Source organism: Cotesia typhae, unplaced genomic scaffold (genome assembly GCF_013202065.1).
Source record: "Cotesia typhae breed Kobodo isofemale line unplaced genomic scaffold, CoteBio_Ctyphae contig_27, whole genome shotgun sequence".
Classification (NCBI taxonomy): domain Eukaryota; kingdom Metazoa; phylum Arthropoda; class Insecta; order Hymenoptera; family Braconidae; genus Cotesia; species Cotesia typhae.
Genome location: NW_027423733.1, coordinates 605,434 through 624,000, shown reverse-complemented (window position 1 = coordinate 624,000; position 18,567 = coordinate 605,434). Strand labels below are relative to the sequence as shown.

At 29.9% G+C, this 18,567-nt stretch overlaps 2 protein-coding genes across 2 annotated transcripts; both read right to left on the bottom strand.

Moving 5' to 3' along the window:
- Window positions 1-2,743: 2,743 nt before the first annotated feature.
- LOC141525665 (uncharacterized) lies at window positions 2,744-5,236 on the bottom strand. The gene is made up of 3 exons (XM_074240226.1): window positions 3,958-5,236; window positions 3,197-3,781; window positions 2,744-3,009 (listed from the first exon to the last, which is right to left on the bottom strand). Exons 1-3 carry the CDS (start codon window positions 4,139-4,141, stop codon window positions 2,744-2,746), a joined length of 1,035 nt encoding a protein of 344 aa, XP_074096327.1. The 5' UTR covers window positions 4,142-5,236.
- Window positions 5,237-12,096: 6,860 nt separating this feature from the next.
- Window positions 12,097-18,553, bottom strand: LOC141525664 (uncharacterized). Its single transcript, XM_074240225.1, has 4 exons — window positions 18,197-18,553; window positions 18,000-18,123; window positions 17,588-17,816; window positions 12,097-12,632 (listed from the first exon to the last, which is right to left on the bottom strand). The coding sequence occupies exons 1-4, from the start codon at window positions 18,472-18,474 to the stop codon at window positions 12,097-12,099; spliced, it is 1,167 nt and encodes a 388-aa protein (XP_074096326.1). The 5' UTR covers window positions 18,475-18,553.
- Between the last annotated feature and the right edge of the window lie 14 nt (window positions 18,554-18,567).

Here is an 18,567-nt window from a genome sequence, read left to right as displayed (position 1 = left end):
CTTCAATAAAACAAAAAGCAGTGATTTTGACAGAAAAACTAGTTAGTTTATCAACAGAAAACGACTGTTTGAATTATTTGAACTATTTAAATTATTCGAATTATACGAACTATTTGAATTATTCGAATATTTAATTAGATTCGAACACGATTCGCACACCCTTAATAACATTATATAAATTAGATGCAGAATTTTTTTAATAATTATAAATAATTATATGTAATCAGTTATAATTGTATATAATTTTTTTTTATTCCAGCGGATATTTTGTGATTACTTATAGAACTTAAGGTAGTACCCTCGCCAGAGGCGTTTTCTTAGGAATTTTTTTAAATTTTGGCAGATTAATATTCATATAATTCTGCATCGATTGACGCAAATTGAAATTTTTTGACCATCTAGTTTCAGAGATATTTAATTTCAAAGTTCGAATTTTCAGAGGAGGTTATGCACTGTGATATACGGGATACCAAAAATTTTACTCGTATATTTTATTATAACTAAGAAACCTTTTTTAAGATTTTCATAAAAAACTAAACTACTATTAAAAAACAGCTATTATTTGTTTTTTTTTCAAACTTTCATTGATTTTTACCATCTAGATTTTTAAATATTATTAAAAAATAACTGTATTATCTAAAAATAACCATGAGTAGAAGTGAGTAAGGAATAGCAAGTGAGAAAGACAAAAATATCCTAAACTATACCCAAATTTACTCGCACTATATGTCGCGAGGGTATTACCTTAATACACGGCGAGAATTTTGTAGTGATATTTACTATCTATCATTTTTAATAATTACAATCCTCATTTCGATAATCATTAAAATTGACGATGGTAATGATTACCACCACAATTGTAATGATTAATCATAAAGATAGTAATGGTTATCATCACGATTATAAAATTTATCATGACGTTATTGAAGGTTACCATCATATATTTAAAAAAATTAACAATATTTTATTACGAGAATAAATAATATAATACTATTTATTATCCTATTTTATAGTATTATATATATAAATATATATATATTAGGGTGATTCAAAAAAAAAGAATATTTTTTTTTTTGTTTGGTACTCTGAAAAATAGGTTCCTAGACACCTCTAAGAAAGCCTCTCCAAGCATGAGTTCTTAATTGTAACGGGAAGGTCCTCCTTCTTACAGTTTTCTATTTTTTCTTATTATCAGAAAGAAAAATTTATATCTCGCTTCCAACTACTTGAAAAAATATCTTGTTCCTTAGATTTTGTAGGAAATTGAATGCTCTACAAAAAGGTCTCTTACGATTTTTTTCGTAAACCCAACCGTTTAAAAGATATTAACGGTTAAAGTTTGATTATTTTTGGGAAAATTTTTTATTTCTTATGAATTTTATAACTCAATGAAAAAAAATCATTATGAATGATGAAACTCGTAGTTTTGTAGGAAATTTACTGCTCTATAAAAATCGTCTCTTATGATTTTTCGATCAAGTTGAGCGTTTACGAGATATTCATCGTCAAACATCAATGCATATCAATTTTTCTAGTTTTTGATCAATAATTCGAAAAATTTCAATTTATTCTGTGAGTTTCAAGGAAATTTAGACAAATTTGAGTTTCTATGAATAGAAATATGTTATGAACTATTTTTTTAATTAGTTTTTTTAGTCTTGGACATGTTTGATTACATTAAAACAAAAAATTAGTGCATTTTTTTAAATATATAATTCAATTTAGTGTGTTTCACATGTGTTTCACTTTTTTATCGAAGAATTTATTTATTTAATTATCTACTGCCATATAATTTTCAATATTTTCAACGAAAGGGTACTCTTTTACTGTAAATAATTTCCTCTATTGCAGTTTGGGTAGTTTTTTCGATGTTCTTTGATAATTTGCAATAAGTATTGGAATTGCTCTTCATTTTTTGTCAAGCATTGATTATACTCACTAACTAATGCAACAGCTCGTTCTGCTGAATCATTAACAACTTTCAATTGGTTAAAGTATTCTTTATTTTCAATGTAACTGTCATTAGTAGGCCACGATTCAATATCTTTATCAAGGAAGTCCTATGGTAAATCAAAGATTTTAAAGAGATTTAAAGACTTTTTAGAAACAAAGTCACTCAGACTTTTTTGCGTTAATGAATTCAAATCGTTTTTATCAATTATAAATTTTTAGCTTTAGAATCTGTACCGTTACGAGTATTAACAGCTCCAACAATATTTTTTTACTTCCAATGAAACGGTATCGTCAAATAATGATAAAATGGCAAGTTCATCACTTAAATACCATAAATGCAAAATCATTTTTTCACAAGTTGCTGAAGAAATCAATGAATTGATATTTTTGTACTCGAATAAATTTTTCAAAAACTGCAAGTCATGATTAGCAGCAGTTGTTGCAGAAGTTGATGAAAACCAAGCTTTTAAATACAGTGTAACTATAAATATACAAATTTGCCGAAGACCGTCCAATTCTTTATTAGAAAGTTTAAATTCATTTCTGAATAGAAACATTTTTAAACTGTAAATTGCCTTCGCCATCCACCTAGCATGATGAATTGCACCAGGACGTTTGAAAAAATTTCTTCTTGAGGCATTTCTCCAAGGAAAATCAACGACAATTCCAACAATTCTTTATAGTCATCTCGGGGTTGTAGTAACTATCAAAAACAATTAAAAATTTGTCAGAAACAAGAAAATTTTTTTCTTAAAATCGCAGTTAAATCATACCTGTAAGGATTGTGCAATTAAACTAGATATTTCATTTTTTTATCCAAAATGATATCAGCAACAACAGTATCTTCAATTCCAGATTTATAATTAGTTTTATTTATTTCATCCCATGATTTTTTAAATCTTCCGAACATTGGTACGTTTGGCCCAGATGACACAGGCCAATATACTTCAAATGCACTTCTCAATATGATCTCAAAAATGTGGTGACGACATGATAACCAGATTAACTCTCTTCCCAAAGTCTTTTCAATTGCCTTACATGTACCGTTATGAATTCCTGTATAAAGAAAATAGATAACTATCGTTAAATTTAATATTTTCAACAAATTGTAGATTATATTTAAAATCCAAATGAGTAAATAATTCTCAATAATTTCAAAAGTGAAATTCAGTAAGCAATAAAAATTAAACTAGAACGTTAATAATTAAATATTTTTTAGATTAAATTATCATTGATAAGTTACCTGTATTAACTGCCGTCGTGTCAAAACACATCGCCTTAACATAATTAGTAATACCCCATTCACTCAATGTCGATAAAATGGCTGATGTTTGATTGTCTGCCGTCCCAGAATTCATTTTTGGAACCCCAAGTAATTGTTCGGTACCAAATGCAGTTAAAATAACTGGTAGCCGTTCCACAGATTTTGATCCAACAAGGTCATTCAGCATTTTTCCGTCCCAATGCACAACGTATTTATCGTGTGTCTTAAAGTTGTCATTAAGTCCTTTAGCAATGTCTTCTCTTTGAAGCATACGAGCTCGTTGAATTGAACTATAACTGAGCGTTGTATCTTCAATTTTAATACCTACTGCTAGTAAAACCGGAGCAATAATAAACATCGCATTTCTACTGCTGACATTAGCTCGGTCGAGTCCAAAAATGACTTCAGGAGTTAAGACATCAAGTTTTGCTCGTTTTGTCGGAATTGGACGTTCGTACTCTGAATCAGATCCAAAATTTGTAACTCCACTTAATGTATACGTAGAGAACGACTCTGATTTTTCACTTGGAACAATCGCATGACTGGTAGACGGTTGATCTAAGTCTGGAATAAGATCTGTTTTATAAATTAAACGAAGAAAATGTATAGAATTTATTCATTTTGATGACAAATAATTAAGAAAGGACTCCAAAAATTGTCTAGTCAAATGTCATCTAGTCATCTATGAAAAGTTACACTACTACCTGACTTTATAATAATTAAATATCTCAGATACTTACTACTCTCATCTATTCCCATCATAGTTGTGGTTAAGTTTGATACAGGTACATTATTAGAAAGAATCTCTTTATGGGTACCGAATTTTTGATCCAAATACAACTTTCTAATATTATCATCAAGCACTTTTAAGGATTTTTCGCTCACAATGTCGAATAATTGTTCAAGATCAGTCTGAAATTTCATTTCCTTTTGGTTTTGCGCTGAATTCTTTTTATCGAAATTTTTTTGTAATTTTAACCATTGACTGTGATAGCGAAGAAATTTTTGACTGCATTAGGAGCTCCACTAGTTGGAATCTGATTTTTTCTCCACAGTTCAATAACTTGGTCAACTGAATTTTTAGCACTTTGTTTGATTGAATACTTTAAAATTTTAAGTTGGTAGAAAAACACACGCATAACCTCTTTCACTTTTGGTAACTTACGTTCCGAAATTCTTTGTAGAGGTATTCCGATAAAACGAATTTCTTTATTCATTGTAGGTTAATTGATGATAAATAAATTTATGTGATGATTATAAGACTTATTTAAAATGAATTATTTTATTACGTATTCAAGATGATCAGTTTTAGGAACACTGAAAATACGGTATTAAATGGGTAGATACTGAAGATAGTTGAGAGTAAAAACATAGATGGCGTTAGTTTCAGAAGACAAACAGAAGAAGAAATGGAATTCAAAACAAAAATCCCCTCGAACGAAAATTTTATGTATATTTTGTGAAAAACAATTTAAAAATACGCACTGAACAAATTTCATAATAATAAATGACAACGCGATTAAGATTTTAAATTATTAAAGATAAAATTAAAAAAAAATATTATTAGAATAAAAACTTTCAAATGAATTTTTGAACAGAAAACATCTATAGGAGTTGCTTTTATAATAAAAACTCAAATTTGTCTAAATTTCGTTGAAACTCACAGAATAAATTGAAATTTTTCGAATTATTGATCAAAAACTAGAAAAATTGATATGCATTGATGTTTGACGATGAATATCTCGTATACGCTCAACTTGATCGAAAAATCATAAGAGACTATTTTTATAGAGCAGTAAATTTCCTACAAAACTACGAGTTTCATCATTCATAATGATTTTTTTTCATTGAGTTATAAAATTCATAACAAATAAAAAATTTTCCCAAAAATAATCAAACTTTAACCGTTAATATCTTTTAAACGGTTGGGTTTACGAAAAAATCGTAAGAGACCTTTTTTGTAAAGCATTCAATTTCCTACAAAATCTAAGGAACAAGATATTTTTTCAAGTAGTTGGAAGCGAGATATAAATTTTTCTATCTGATAATAAGAAAAAATAGAAAACTGTAAGAAGGAGGACCTTCCCGTTACACTTAAGAACTCATGCTTGGAGAGGCTTTCTTAGAGGTGTCTAGGAACCTATTTTTCAGAGTACCAAACGAAAAAAAAAATATTTTTTTTTTTTGAATCACCCTAATATATATATATATATATATATATATATATATATATATATATATATATATATATATATATATATATATATATATATATATACCAGCTGACCCGGTGAACTTCGTATCACCTACAAAATTTTTTTTTTTTACAAATTTTGATTTGTGATTTTTCACCTGTAAACTCTAATTTATTGTTGTCAACAATTAACACTGGTCGTATTGTAGACGGTTAAGTTGGTATTAAGTTATTAAATGAAACTTGTTGGTCATTTTAATATGTTTTATGTGTTTTATTTATATAATAAATGTATAACAAATTATAGAGCCTTTGGCGCGTAACCAAACGATCCGGGTTCGATTCCCGGTCTGGGTTGTCCGAATTACTTTTCAGTTACCGAAAATTCCTACTGAGTAAAGGTCCTCCCCTTCCCCTTTATCCTTTATTTCCCCCAGTTCCCAAAAATTTGTCTTTAATGACAAATTTAGCTATTATATATGGCTTTTATATATATATATATATATATATATATATATATATATATATATATATATATATATATATATATATATATAGCGAAATACCACTCACTCACTCATCACGAGATCTCCGAAACTATTCGCCCGATTGACTTGAAATTTAGCATACTTACTCCATTCGTGATGTAGATGCTCACTAAGAACGGATTTTACGCAATTCCTAGCTATAATGAATTTTTCGTCTACCATTACGTATGCTACTCCCTCCCCTCCCGTGACTTCTACCCCCTTCCCTATATCTCTCTCTCTTTTTTTTTTTTTTAGAAAATGTCATTTTGATTCGCCAATCTAAGAAACCCTTCAAGTGGCACCCATCAATTATAGAACTCACCCCCCCTCCCCCAGCGCAACCACCCACGCTAATCAACCGTTGCCATGGTTACCGTTGCCATGGTTACCGTTGCCATGGATACCGTTGCCATGGCTACCGTTGCCATGGTTACCATTGCCATGGTCACAGTTTCAATGGTTACCGTTGCTAAAACAACTGTTAAAATGAATAAATTGTAATAATAAATTCGGTTGTAAACTAAATTCAGAGGAATGATTAGAATAAAAGTAGAAAGTTACTAAATATTAATATTCTATACAATTATTATTCAAAAGTATTATTCTCCACAATGTTAGGCAAATACATGGATTTTCATCGATTGATTGTTGGGACAGTAGGAATTCATAATCATACTTTTTTTAAGAAAGAATAGCTAAATCATTAATAACTGAAATAGCTAATATGTATTGAAATGATCATGAAGGATAAACTCCATTATATCATAAAACAGATAAATCGGTACTGCTAAAGACACCATCCACGTAAAATCCGTGACTCTAAAAAAAGTGAATAAATGGTCATTTCTAGCGTGTTATTCCGTGTCTATAAACACATAAAAAACCCATAGAAAAATTTTTTAATTAAACAAATTTTTATGTTGTCCGTGACTCTAAGGGCTTAAAGACACGGAAAATCGCAACGAGACTGAGGAACCATTCTCGTTGTCCGTGACTCTAAGGACTTAAATCCACGGAAAATAGCAAAGAGACCGACGAACAATTCTCGCTGTCCGTGACTCTAAGGACTTAAAGCTACGGAAAATTACAAAGAGACTGACGAACAATTCTCGCTGTCCGTGACTCTAAGGACTTAAAGCCACGGAAAATAGCAAAGAGACCGACGAACAATTCTCGCTGTCCGTGACTCTAAGGACTTAAAGCTACGGAAAATTACAAAGAGACTGACGAACAATTCTCGCTGTCCGTGATTCTAAGGACTTAAAGTCACGGAAAATTGCGAAGAGATAGGCGAATGCGTCTCGTTCTCCGTGACTCTAAGGATTTAAAGACACGGAAAATTGCAAAAAGAAGAGAAAATTTAATGGCCAATGAGGATTTTAATAATTTCATGAGAATGGCTAATGAGAAACAAAAAAAACTATTGCTTCATGTTATTTCTTATCTTTTATCACCAGATAATGTCCCTTTTCAAATATTTTTTACGGGCCCTGCTGAATGTGGTAAAACATTCGTAATTAAACTTCTAATGGAAATTTATAATCGTTATACTGATAATGACGGATACTGTAATGCATATATAACTTGTGCTTCAACTGGTAAAGCTGCAGCGATTGAAGGAACAACTGTTCATACAGCGGTAAAAATATCATTATCAAGGTTACGTCCTTCAAGTAACGAAACTGGTCAATAATGCAGAACATTGTTTAAATATGTTAAAGTTATTATTATCGATGAGATAAGTATGATCAGTAGGGCCAGGAATTTGGTTTTTTTAAAAGAAAGAGACTAAAGATAAGCGTAACCAAGCTTTCTGATTGGCTGAGAAAAAAATAATATTCATTTATTTATTGCAATGAACTGAAACTAGTTGCAGAGTAAAAAATGTGGAAAACGCTTCACCCTAAAGGCTATCCCTGTAACTTCCCGCTATTTCTAAACGCTCAAAATTCCACTCCTTACACTGTTTTTGAGCTCTTCGAGCTCAAAGATGTAGCTGCTCTATGCTTTTGAGCTCTTCGAATTACTCACATTATTTGTATGCGCGTTTATATAGTAATAAAAAAGCTTTAATTTAATACTGAAAAATATATTGTTTCTTAAGCCTCCTTTACCCAATTTCTGTAAAGTTCTAAATAGTAACAAAAGATATGTCGTAAAGAAGTTTCACTTCTTACCTGTGTACTGGGTACACACACACACACTTTTTTTCTTTAATTTACATTAAACGAGTAATTATTAAGTTGCGGTTTTCTATACAGTTATTCGCAATGAATTGACGGACCTATTAATATTATAATCAAGCCAATTAATTGTATTTTTCAAAAGTTATGGAGCTTACTGCTACAATTTGATGCAAGTTGATGCAGTATACACAGATTTCTCCAAAGCTTTTGATTCAATGGACTATGTCTTACTTCTAAAAGCCCTCGGCGAGCTAGATGTCCCGGAGCAATTGATAACCATTCTAACTTTTTACCTTGATAACCGAACCAATGCAGTAAAAATCAATGGGACTTTTTCGAAACCTTTTGTATCATCTTCAGGTGTTCCACAAGGCTCTAATGTAGGTCCTCTACTGTTTGCTATTTTCATCAACTTGGCACCTGGAGCCATTCAATCTCTTATCAGTTTTTTTGCAGATGATGCGAAGATATTAAGATTTACATTGATACGTATCAAAGATGTATCAGACTGCGCCAAACTACAAGAAGACACTACTGCCCTTGGAAACTGGTGTAAAATCAATAAACTAGAAGTCAATATATCAAAATGTGCAGTCTTAACTTATTCAAGATCTAGATCTCCCATCATCTTTAATTACTAGATTTACGGCGAGTTGAGCACATTAAGGACCTTGGAGTTACCCTTGACACAAAACTGAACTTTCATCTTCATATTGACAAAGTAGCACGCTCTGCTATGAAAACTCTAGATTTTGTACTCCGTACCTGCAAAAATTTCAACAATACCTACGCCATTAAAATTCTATTCTTCGCACTAGTTAGATCCAAGTTGGAATACGGCTCTTTGAGTTGGGACCCGAATTGCAAAAAGAAAATTAACCTAATAGAAAAAGTCCAAAAGCATTTTCTCAAATTTATGACCTGGAAGACATCTGGGTCATACCCATCAAGAGGTGCTAATTACGATGAACTTCTATCCACCACTGACTTCACTTCACTGGAGGATAGGAGATTAGCAGCCTCTGCTCTGTTCATCTCAAGATTGACTATGTGTAAAATAGATTGCGAGTCAACAGTTTACTCTATTCTATTTAAAACTACCTAAGTGGAAGTCAGTAACTACGCCTATGTCAAGACTCCAGTCAGCCGCCAACTATCTAGCGGGCTTAAATCCAGACTCATACGATCCTCTCAACATAGCTGAGTCCACTACTCTAGGTCAAATTCGAGCATTAATTCCAAAAACATAGGCGAATCAACTTAGATGAACCGGCTACACAATCTCTCTGCGATAACTCTAGCATAGCTCTCTATATTCTGTTATATTCCTGTATGGTATTACTTATTAATACCTATTTGATTCTTATTATTCATCAAGTGGTACTTAAGGTAGCCAAGCCTACTACACTCAACTAAAAATTTTTTTATTTATACCAGATTTAATCTATTATCTATAATCTTGTTTAATCGACTAATGATATTCTATATATGTAATTACTAAATTTGTTGTTAATTATATCTATGTAAAAAATTTGTTAAGACTACAAATTATTGTTTATATTTAAAAAAGAAAAAAACAAAGACTATTGGTCCTATAATTAGAAGCTCATTCTGTTGGACCTCCCATTTGTAAATAAATAAATAAATAAATACTTTCTTTTCTCAAATTACGTTGTTTTTTATATCGCATGATGGTCTATACATTGTCTTGTGAAACTTATGTTTTTTCCTCATTAGTTTTTGCTGCTAGACCTTCAAGAACAAAATAACTAAATCAATAGATATTCACTTTACAAAACTTAATTTTAAAATTAATAAAAATTAAATATATCTAAGAGCCAAGTAATCTGAACATTGTATCTAAATACAAGTCTATAACTTGGAATACTATCTCAGTTTAAATAAGATTTAGCTAATCAAGATTGGGTTGGTCTTTGACTGAAGTCGTGGAAATAAACTTTAATTAGAAACAATGAAAGAAATCTTGGATGAAAATTTGCAAACTTATTTGAAATCAGCAAATGTTTGATAGTTCTTGGATAAAGATCGGCAAATAAATACACGGTTAATCAATATCGAGTAGACTTTGTACCAAAAACTATCAAACCAAGATTCGATAATTCAACGTTAAATTGAAATACCTCATATTATGAATATTCCTTTTTCTACTATAAAGAATTAAAATCATATCTTGTTAAGTAAATTGTATACAAAATTTATCTATTTCATAGGTCCACATGTCAGAATACATTCGTAATTTTAACATTATATCAGTTATGCAGTCGAAGGAAATTCACCAGTAGCATTCTATGAAGATTGCGACATATCAATAGGCATATCTTGATCAAAATATAACATGGTTCAGGAACAGAATATCACCGACAATTCTTGTGAGTTTAAATAGAGCTTGGTGCAGTTATTTCTGAAACTTTCATCACAAGTACCTTTCATGAGTTCAAAGATGAGCTAAATTAGTTTATAAATACAGAAATAGTCTCTGTTTGGAATTAACAACATAATAACAACTTCATTCCTTGTGATTTTATCATATTATATATTTCGACCAAGTAGAAATACATTGAATAGCAAAAATTTATGTCATAACTGAAGGAATTTCGCCTCTAGGAAATTAAAATTCTAATCATTACTAACAATTTTATGAAAGATACAAAAAGTTTCAAATATGTGGTCACCCTAAATTAATTGACGTTGATTTTTGAGCTCATTCAGGGTTGGAAGAAAAATATAACGTCCCGAGTATTTTTAAAACTTAGGTGTTTTCAAAAAGTGTTATCTCAAAAGTGTTATAACTCAAGAGTTATTTCACAGCATTTATTAATTTTGTGAGTAGCCTAAATAATAAGATCTTAAATTGTTAAAATAATTAAACATTTTACTACTATCGTTATATTTATAAGTTCTCAAGTCTTGCGATATAATTATTGTGAATGAAAAATATAATTGTGATTAACAATATCAGAACCTGTATATCATAATTATTTTTTTCGTGGGAAAAATCCGGTAGTGGTTTTCATATCAACTCGTGACCTTCCTCTTAATTTTCTTACTGGTGGCAATGTTACCATCGATAGTTCGACATTTCCGCCAGAAATATTATCAACTGATTGATTTTTCTCTAATGCATCAGTAAACTTCATTAATCTTTGATGTACTTCTTTAAATTCTTCGTCTGTTGCACGCTCTTTCCAAGAAGGACAGGTTAACAAAATTTTGTCAAATAACGGTTGAAGAATTTGTTGCTTTTTTATTTTTGATATTTTTGTTAAACTAGATTCAGCAGTAGCATTATCAAATGATGATTCATGCACCTCAATTGTTTCAATTTCGTTAAACGAGTCTAACAAAAAGTAATTTGCTAAAGAAGTATTATCATCAAAATCAGAACTTACTACTTGAAGATTTACTTCCTTTGACCACCTATTGTGACACAATTCTGCACTAAACAAATTCAAGTTGTAGTATTTTCTGGTGGTTAAAATGTGAACACATGGCAATTTCAGGCTCTTCCGAAAATGACATTCACAAGTGGTAGTTGATGAAGTAAATAGATAACCATTTATTATCATCCTACAAACTTGAGTCGTGTCACAACTTCCAGTAACTTGAATACTAGAGTATTTTTGTAATTCTTCAAATAGTTTATTAAAAGCTTTCTTCGTCAAAAAGTTGGCATATTCATCCAAAGAATAATTAAGTTTAGAATCAATATTTAATTTCTTCAATCCATCTGTTGCCATTTGTAAGTTACCTTCCATTTTTGACGCCTTCAGGAGTAGAAAAAATTATATGCGAATTCACAGAGCGTACTATGATAGTGACACATTGTTTTTATCTGTTTGTTTGTACTTTCAACAATATTATTCGTCTCATTTCCATAGTTATGTTCAGCCATCCCAAACTTAGTCCACTCATCCCGATTATTATTCCAGTTGCAGTCAAAATATTGTTTCACACATTTTGATACTTGACGAGAAAATTTTTGTACGTACTATCATAGTATTCTGGAGATTTAGAAAAGGCTAAACTACGGAGCAACTTGAAGCTAACAGATTTTTGTTCTTTAGTTATTTTCATACCTTTCAATTTTCGATCGAAAGTTTTTAAAGTATGAAACATACACAAAAGAAATTGAGCATTAGGAAAAACTTTTGCGAATGCAGCTCGCTCTGTAAGGTCTTTATCGGTCATTATGCAAGTAGTTTTCTCACAAGCTTCACTATTCAGTTCACGGAAGTTCCTGGCAACCCATTCAATATTCTGAGCCGTTTCCTTTGTGACAATAGATACTCCCACGATTTCACCTCTCCCACTACCGTTTTGAATCATTATCAAGTATAAAGTAAACCCTAAATTGAATAATTTATAGGTTCCATCTATAAATAATATTTCTGGCCAATTACTCATCGACTTTTTCATCGCAGGATTAGTGAATAATAGTGCTTCAAAATCATTATTGCTGTTGATTTTAATTTTCATCGTGCAACCTGAAATTTACAATAAAATGTCAATCCATAGATATAGATATACCCAAAAAAGTTTATTTTGAATTTTAACATGAAATGAATAAACATAATAAGTTGTACTTTTTTATTTTCTAGAGTTTTTAAAATTTTGAAATGAATTCTCTAATAGAGAGTAAGTGGTCCTAGTCTAGTAATCCTATTTTTCATACACTACATAGCTGGAGATAACTGGAGTTTTTTTTTAAGAGAGCATATACTTTACATTATTTATTGAATAATATTATTTTAAATTTAAATAGCCACAAAAAATCATCTGTTTAAAAAAACAGATGATTCGAAAAATGGAAATTTGTTTATTCTTTTATAGACTTAAGTGATTATGTATAATTTAATTTTCAACTATTGTTTTCATAAACATCAGTAGTTCATCTTGACAATAACCAGACATTCAGTAAGTATATCAAAAATAAATTTTCTATTCATACTCATTACTGAAGGAAATGTGTATGATTGAATGAAAAAGTTTCAAATGAATGGAAACTAAAATTCCAATATTTACTGAAAATTATGTTTAATATTATAAGTTAGGTTGATAAATATAGATTATTGAAGGAGTAAATGAATTAACAATCAACTCTTCCCCGTTAATTGATAAATTTCCTTAAAAATTATACAATTTGTATTACAATTTTAGATGATTTTCATGCTAAGGATTGCAAGTATAATATTTTAAAGACATAAAATTATCATTTCCTACGCTTATCGAAAAATTTTCCATTGCATCTTTACTAACGACTCTATAAGAAGATTTAAAAATCAACTTTTTACGAGTCTAAAGACTAACAATAAAATTAAAATCACCAAATTAGAAGAATATCTTATGATATGAAATCATAAAAGTTATGAAACTTTTATAAGAATTGTTTATTTGTATTTAAAAGAACCATTATTATTATTGTAAGAAAATTTCTAATAATTTATCATTGTCAGGATATTTAGTATGGTTAAAGTATGATTGCAGTAGTAACTATTCTATGGTTAAAATAAATAATAATAGTGTTAATTGTCATTGAATAACAATGTTTGGGATAAATTTGATTTGAAGACATAAATACCTTGGATTTATAAAAAGTGTGAAATAGTATATTACGTTGCTAGGGAGGGAAATGAGACATTGCAACCCGGATTTTTGTTCCCCGAGCCGAAGGCGAGGGGAATAAAAATCCGAGGTTGCGATGTCTCAATTCCCTCCCGTGTAACGTATACAATTTTTTATAACGCTAGGATTGAAAGTTCGGTTGAAATTAAAACAGATAAAATAGTAATTATTAGGTTTTAAAATTAGTTTACTGGTACAATCAATTTTCTCGATGATGTTGCGTGTCCTAACAACGCGTAACTAAACAATATAATGTTTATTTAGTTCTCATAACCCCAGAATAAACACATCAATTTAATTTATAAAATGCAATAAGTTTATATATTAATTTTTTTTTAAATAATTAAGTGTAAAAATCACAATGAGTTCAGATGATCAATCGGAAAAAGCTCAAGTTTTTACTTTATCTCAAATAAATAATTTTTTGAACAATTTCGATGATTTAATCTACTTATCAAAAAAAGTAAGTAAAATATAGATAAAAATATTTACAACTTAAATTTAATTGTTATAATGAAGTATTGTTTTTTTATTTTTAAAGCATGTATTATCCCCAAAGTATTTATATTAATTAATATTTTTAATTACAGGTCATTCTCATTTTTGGAATTTTTGGAGCATTGAGATCAAATGAAGTTTGTCAAATAAATGTCCAAGATATCGAAGATACTGGAAACCAATTAATCGTGAAAATTAAAGATTATAAAAACAATCATCTTCGGACTTTTGTCATTGGCAAAGAGTATTATGCAACTGTTAAAAAATACATGGATCTACGCCCGAAAGACATCGACACAAGAAGATTTTTCATTAAGTATCAAAATGGAAAGTGTTCTTGCCAGGTAATCAGTAAAAGTAAAATCAGCGAAGTACCGAAAGCAGTGGCTATTTGTTTACAATTGGAGAATCCGGAGATCTACACCGGCCACTGTTGTCGACGTTCGGCCGGAACAATACTTGTAAACTCTGAGGTAAATATAAAAGCTGTCAAACAACTTGATGGATGGTAATCCAATACAGTAGCAGTAGAATGCGTTAAAAATTCATCGGGAAATTGATCAAAACTGTACCAGAAGTCAATTAGTGCAGATCACATCGCACCATCTACATCTACTGCTATTCAAACAAAAATTGTTACTGTTGTTACTGTAATGCCAAAAAAAATGATGAATTTTCTTTGTCAATGTTTAATTTGATATTTATTGTTAAAATTCATACTGTTTTTATCATAATTGTTAATCACTAAGTTTATTTATATTTAATTAAAATTTAAATTGTTTGATATTAATATAATAATTATTTGTTGTATAATTGAATTATAGTTAATTCGTTGAATTAAAAAATAAAATATTAATTTTTGTCAGCCAATATTCTTACTCTATTTAATTATAAAAGGTACGTATACATGTATATATTATTAATTTATTAATTTTAGTATAAATAATAAGCTAAAAAGAGAACTATTTAGTTTCGATCTATTTAATAGCACACCACTTTGCTAACCCTCAGTCGAAGGTGAGCGGAATAAAAATCTGATGATGCGATGTCTCAATTCCCACCCGTGTATCGTTTATAATTTTTATAACGCTAGAATTGGAAGTTCAGTTGTAATTAAAATAAATAGAATGGTAATTATTGGATTATTAAATTAATTTACTCATATATTTAATTTCCCCAATGATGTCACGTATCCTAGCAACATGTAACTAAACAATAGAATGTTTATTTAGTTGTTATAACACCAGTTTAAGGGTATGAAATCAATTTATTAAGTGCAATAAGTTTATATATTATAAATTTTTTTTAATAATTAAGCGTAAAACCACAATGAGTTCAGATGAATCTGACACTGAAATTACCGGAGACGAGATTATTCGTAATTTTGATGATGAAGCCAAATTGATAACGGACAATTTGTTGCCTGAGAAATCTAAAGCGCGCTATGTTTTCGCGTATGATCAATTTATATCATGGCAAAAGAAAAATAACACGGAATCATTCAATGAAAATGTATTTTTAGTATACTTCAGAGAGCTATCGAAAAATCATAAGCCACCAACCTTATGGGGCCAATGGTCTATGTTAAGAACCACCATTAACTTGAGACATACAGTCGATATTAATTCATACCATAATTTAAAATCATTTATTAAAAATTTGGCAAAAGGCTATCAACCGAAAAAAGCTCAAGTATTAACTTTATCTCAAATAAATGATTTTTTAAAGAATTATGATGATTTAATCTACTTAGCAAAGAAAGTAAGTAAAACATAGATGAAAATATTTACAACTTAAATTTAATTATTATAATGAAAAATTTTTTTTTTTATTTCTAAAAACATGTATTATTCCCAAAGTATTTATATTAATGAATATTTTAAATTACAGGTCATTCTCATTTTTGGAGTTTTTGGAGCAATGAGATCAAGTGAATTTTGTCAAATGAATGTCCAAGACATCGAGAATACCGGAAACCAATTAATCGTGACAATTAAGGATAATAAAAACCATTATCCCCGGAGTTTTATCATTGGCAAAGAATATCATGGAATTGTTAAGAAATACACGGATCTACGCCCAAAAGACATCGACACGAGAAGATTTTTCATCAACTATCAAAAGGGAAAGTGTACTTGTCAGGTAATCGGTAAGAATAAGATCAGCGAAGTACCGAAAATCGTAGCTATTTGTTTACGATTGGAGAATCCGGAGACCTACACCGGCCACTGTTTCCGACGTTCGGCCGCAACAATACTGGCGAACTCTGGGGCAAATATAACAGCTGTCAAACAACTTGGCAGATGGCGATCAAGTACAACCGCCGAAGGATATGTTGAAAATTCACTGGCAAATCGACAAAAACTGTACCAGAAATTAATTAGTTCAGATCACAGCTCACCATCTACATCTACTGCTATTCAAACACCTTTACCTCAATTCAAAGACGCAAGACCAGGGGAACCTCATGAAAAAATGTCGACCGATTTACCTGATAACGATTCTTTTGTCCCTATTGAATCCAATGAGAATTTCGAAGTCAATGAAAATTCATCTCCGTTGCCATCTACTGAACATAATGATGTTGATAGTTCAGCAACCGCGAAACCGAAAAATATACCAACAACAAAATCATCGCCTCAAATCGATGAACATAATCGCCGTTATTTGCAAGAACTTCAAAATCTCAATGCTAACAAGAAGCCAAAGACTCGTCGTTCGAAACCACAAATTGCTAACAATAATTCGAATGCAGTAGAAATTGAGAATGATGATGCTAATGATATCACTGTCTATTCATCATTCGTCAAAATGGAAAAAAATACCATCAACAAAGTTATAATAAACAAAAATTATTATTGCAGTTGTCAAGACAAAAAAAATGATTAATTTCTTTGCCAATGTTTCATTTGATGTTAATTCTTAAAATTTTACACCGCTTCTGTTATGATCATTAATTACTAAGTTTATTTACATTTAATGCAAATTCAAATTATTTGCCATTGATAAATCAATTACATGTTGTATAATTTTATTATAATTAATTCGTTTTATTAAAAAATAAAATATTAATTTTTTTCAGCCAATATTCTTACTCTATTTAGTTATAAAAGGTACGTATACGTGTAAATATTATTGATTTATTAATTTAAGTATAAATCATAAACAAAAAAATATATATAATTGCATGGGGATGAAAGTTGACACATGCGCTCTAAATTAATTCGTCATTTGGCCGGGAAGCAATGTGGCACTTTCATTCCTAAAATTACAATTCAAAATCGAACTTTCAATCCAGGCGTTATAAAAAAAATCTTACCATATTTATTTCTTAAGAGTTTGTCAAATGTTTTTAAATTATTACTATTCGCAGGTCTCAATGATTGTCTTAGGTTTGAAATATCTTTGGATTTAACATGGATTTTGTGTTTTTCTGCAATCTCGCATCTTATTCTTTTGTTGCTACATCCCATACGTATCCATTCTGCTGCTTCCGACTTCACTTCAGGAGGTAATCGGCGTTTTTCAGGCAATGTTTTATATAATTTCTGGAATGATAGTATTTAATATAAGTGAAATATTATCAAATGAATATAGTAATAATTAGAGCTTTATGAATCTAATTGCTTAGTAGGTTTATTTGATATTGCTATGTAAATTGAAACATTAAAGCAAGATGATAAACAAAGTTATGGTCTTCAATTATATAATTTTTAGATAAGAAAATTCACCTTAAATTGCAATGGGTGATTTTCGTGAATAGTGTTTATGTTTGTAATTATCAACTTATAATCATTACGTTCATCGCGAATTTTTTCAAATCTGATGAAGAAGGGACAGTCGTGATTGAAAGTACTGTAAAAGAAATAAATAAAAATTATAATATAGTCTTGATTAATAATAAAAATAAGCTCAAGTACAATTTTACCTTGTTTTACGAGTTTTTTCCTTTTTAGGTTTTGAGGATGGAGCACCCAATTTACACTTCAATATATTATATCTATATTTCAGCTTGTTTATTACTTCTTCAATCTGTTTTGAATTTAAATGATCTCTTTTCAAATCAGATGGATACAGTTGTTCGCCTCTGAGGGTGGTCAATAGCTGACAATTTTCATCTTGATAAATAGTCACTTTAGCCAGAACATCTTCCCAGGAATCAAACGTCATTCCAATTTCAAAATCAAAGTTAGATTTGGCAGTCATAATAGCGTTTTAAATATTAAAGTTATATCACGTTGCAAAGTCCATAAACCTCTTGCAAGAGGTTAAGCTGTAGTAAAGACAGCTGCGATCGCA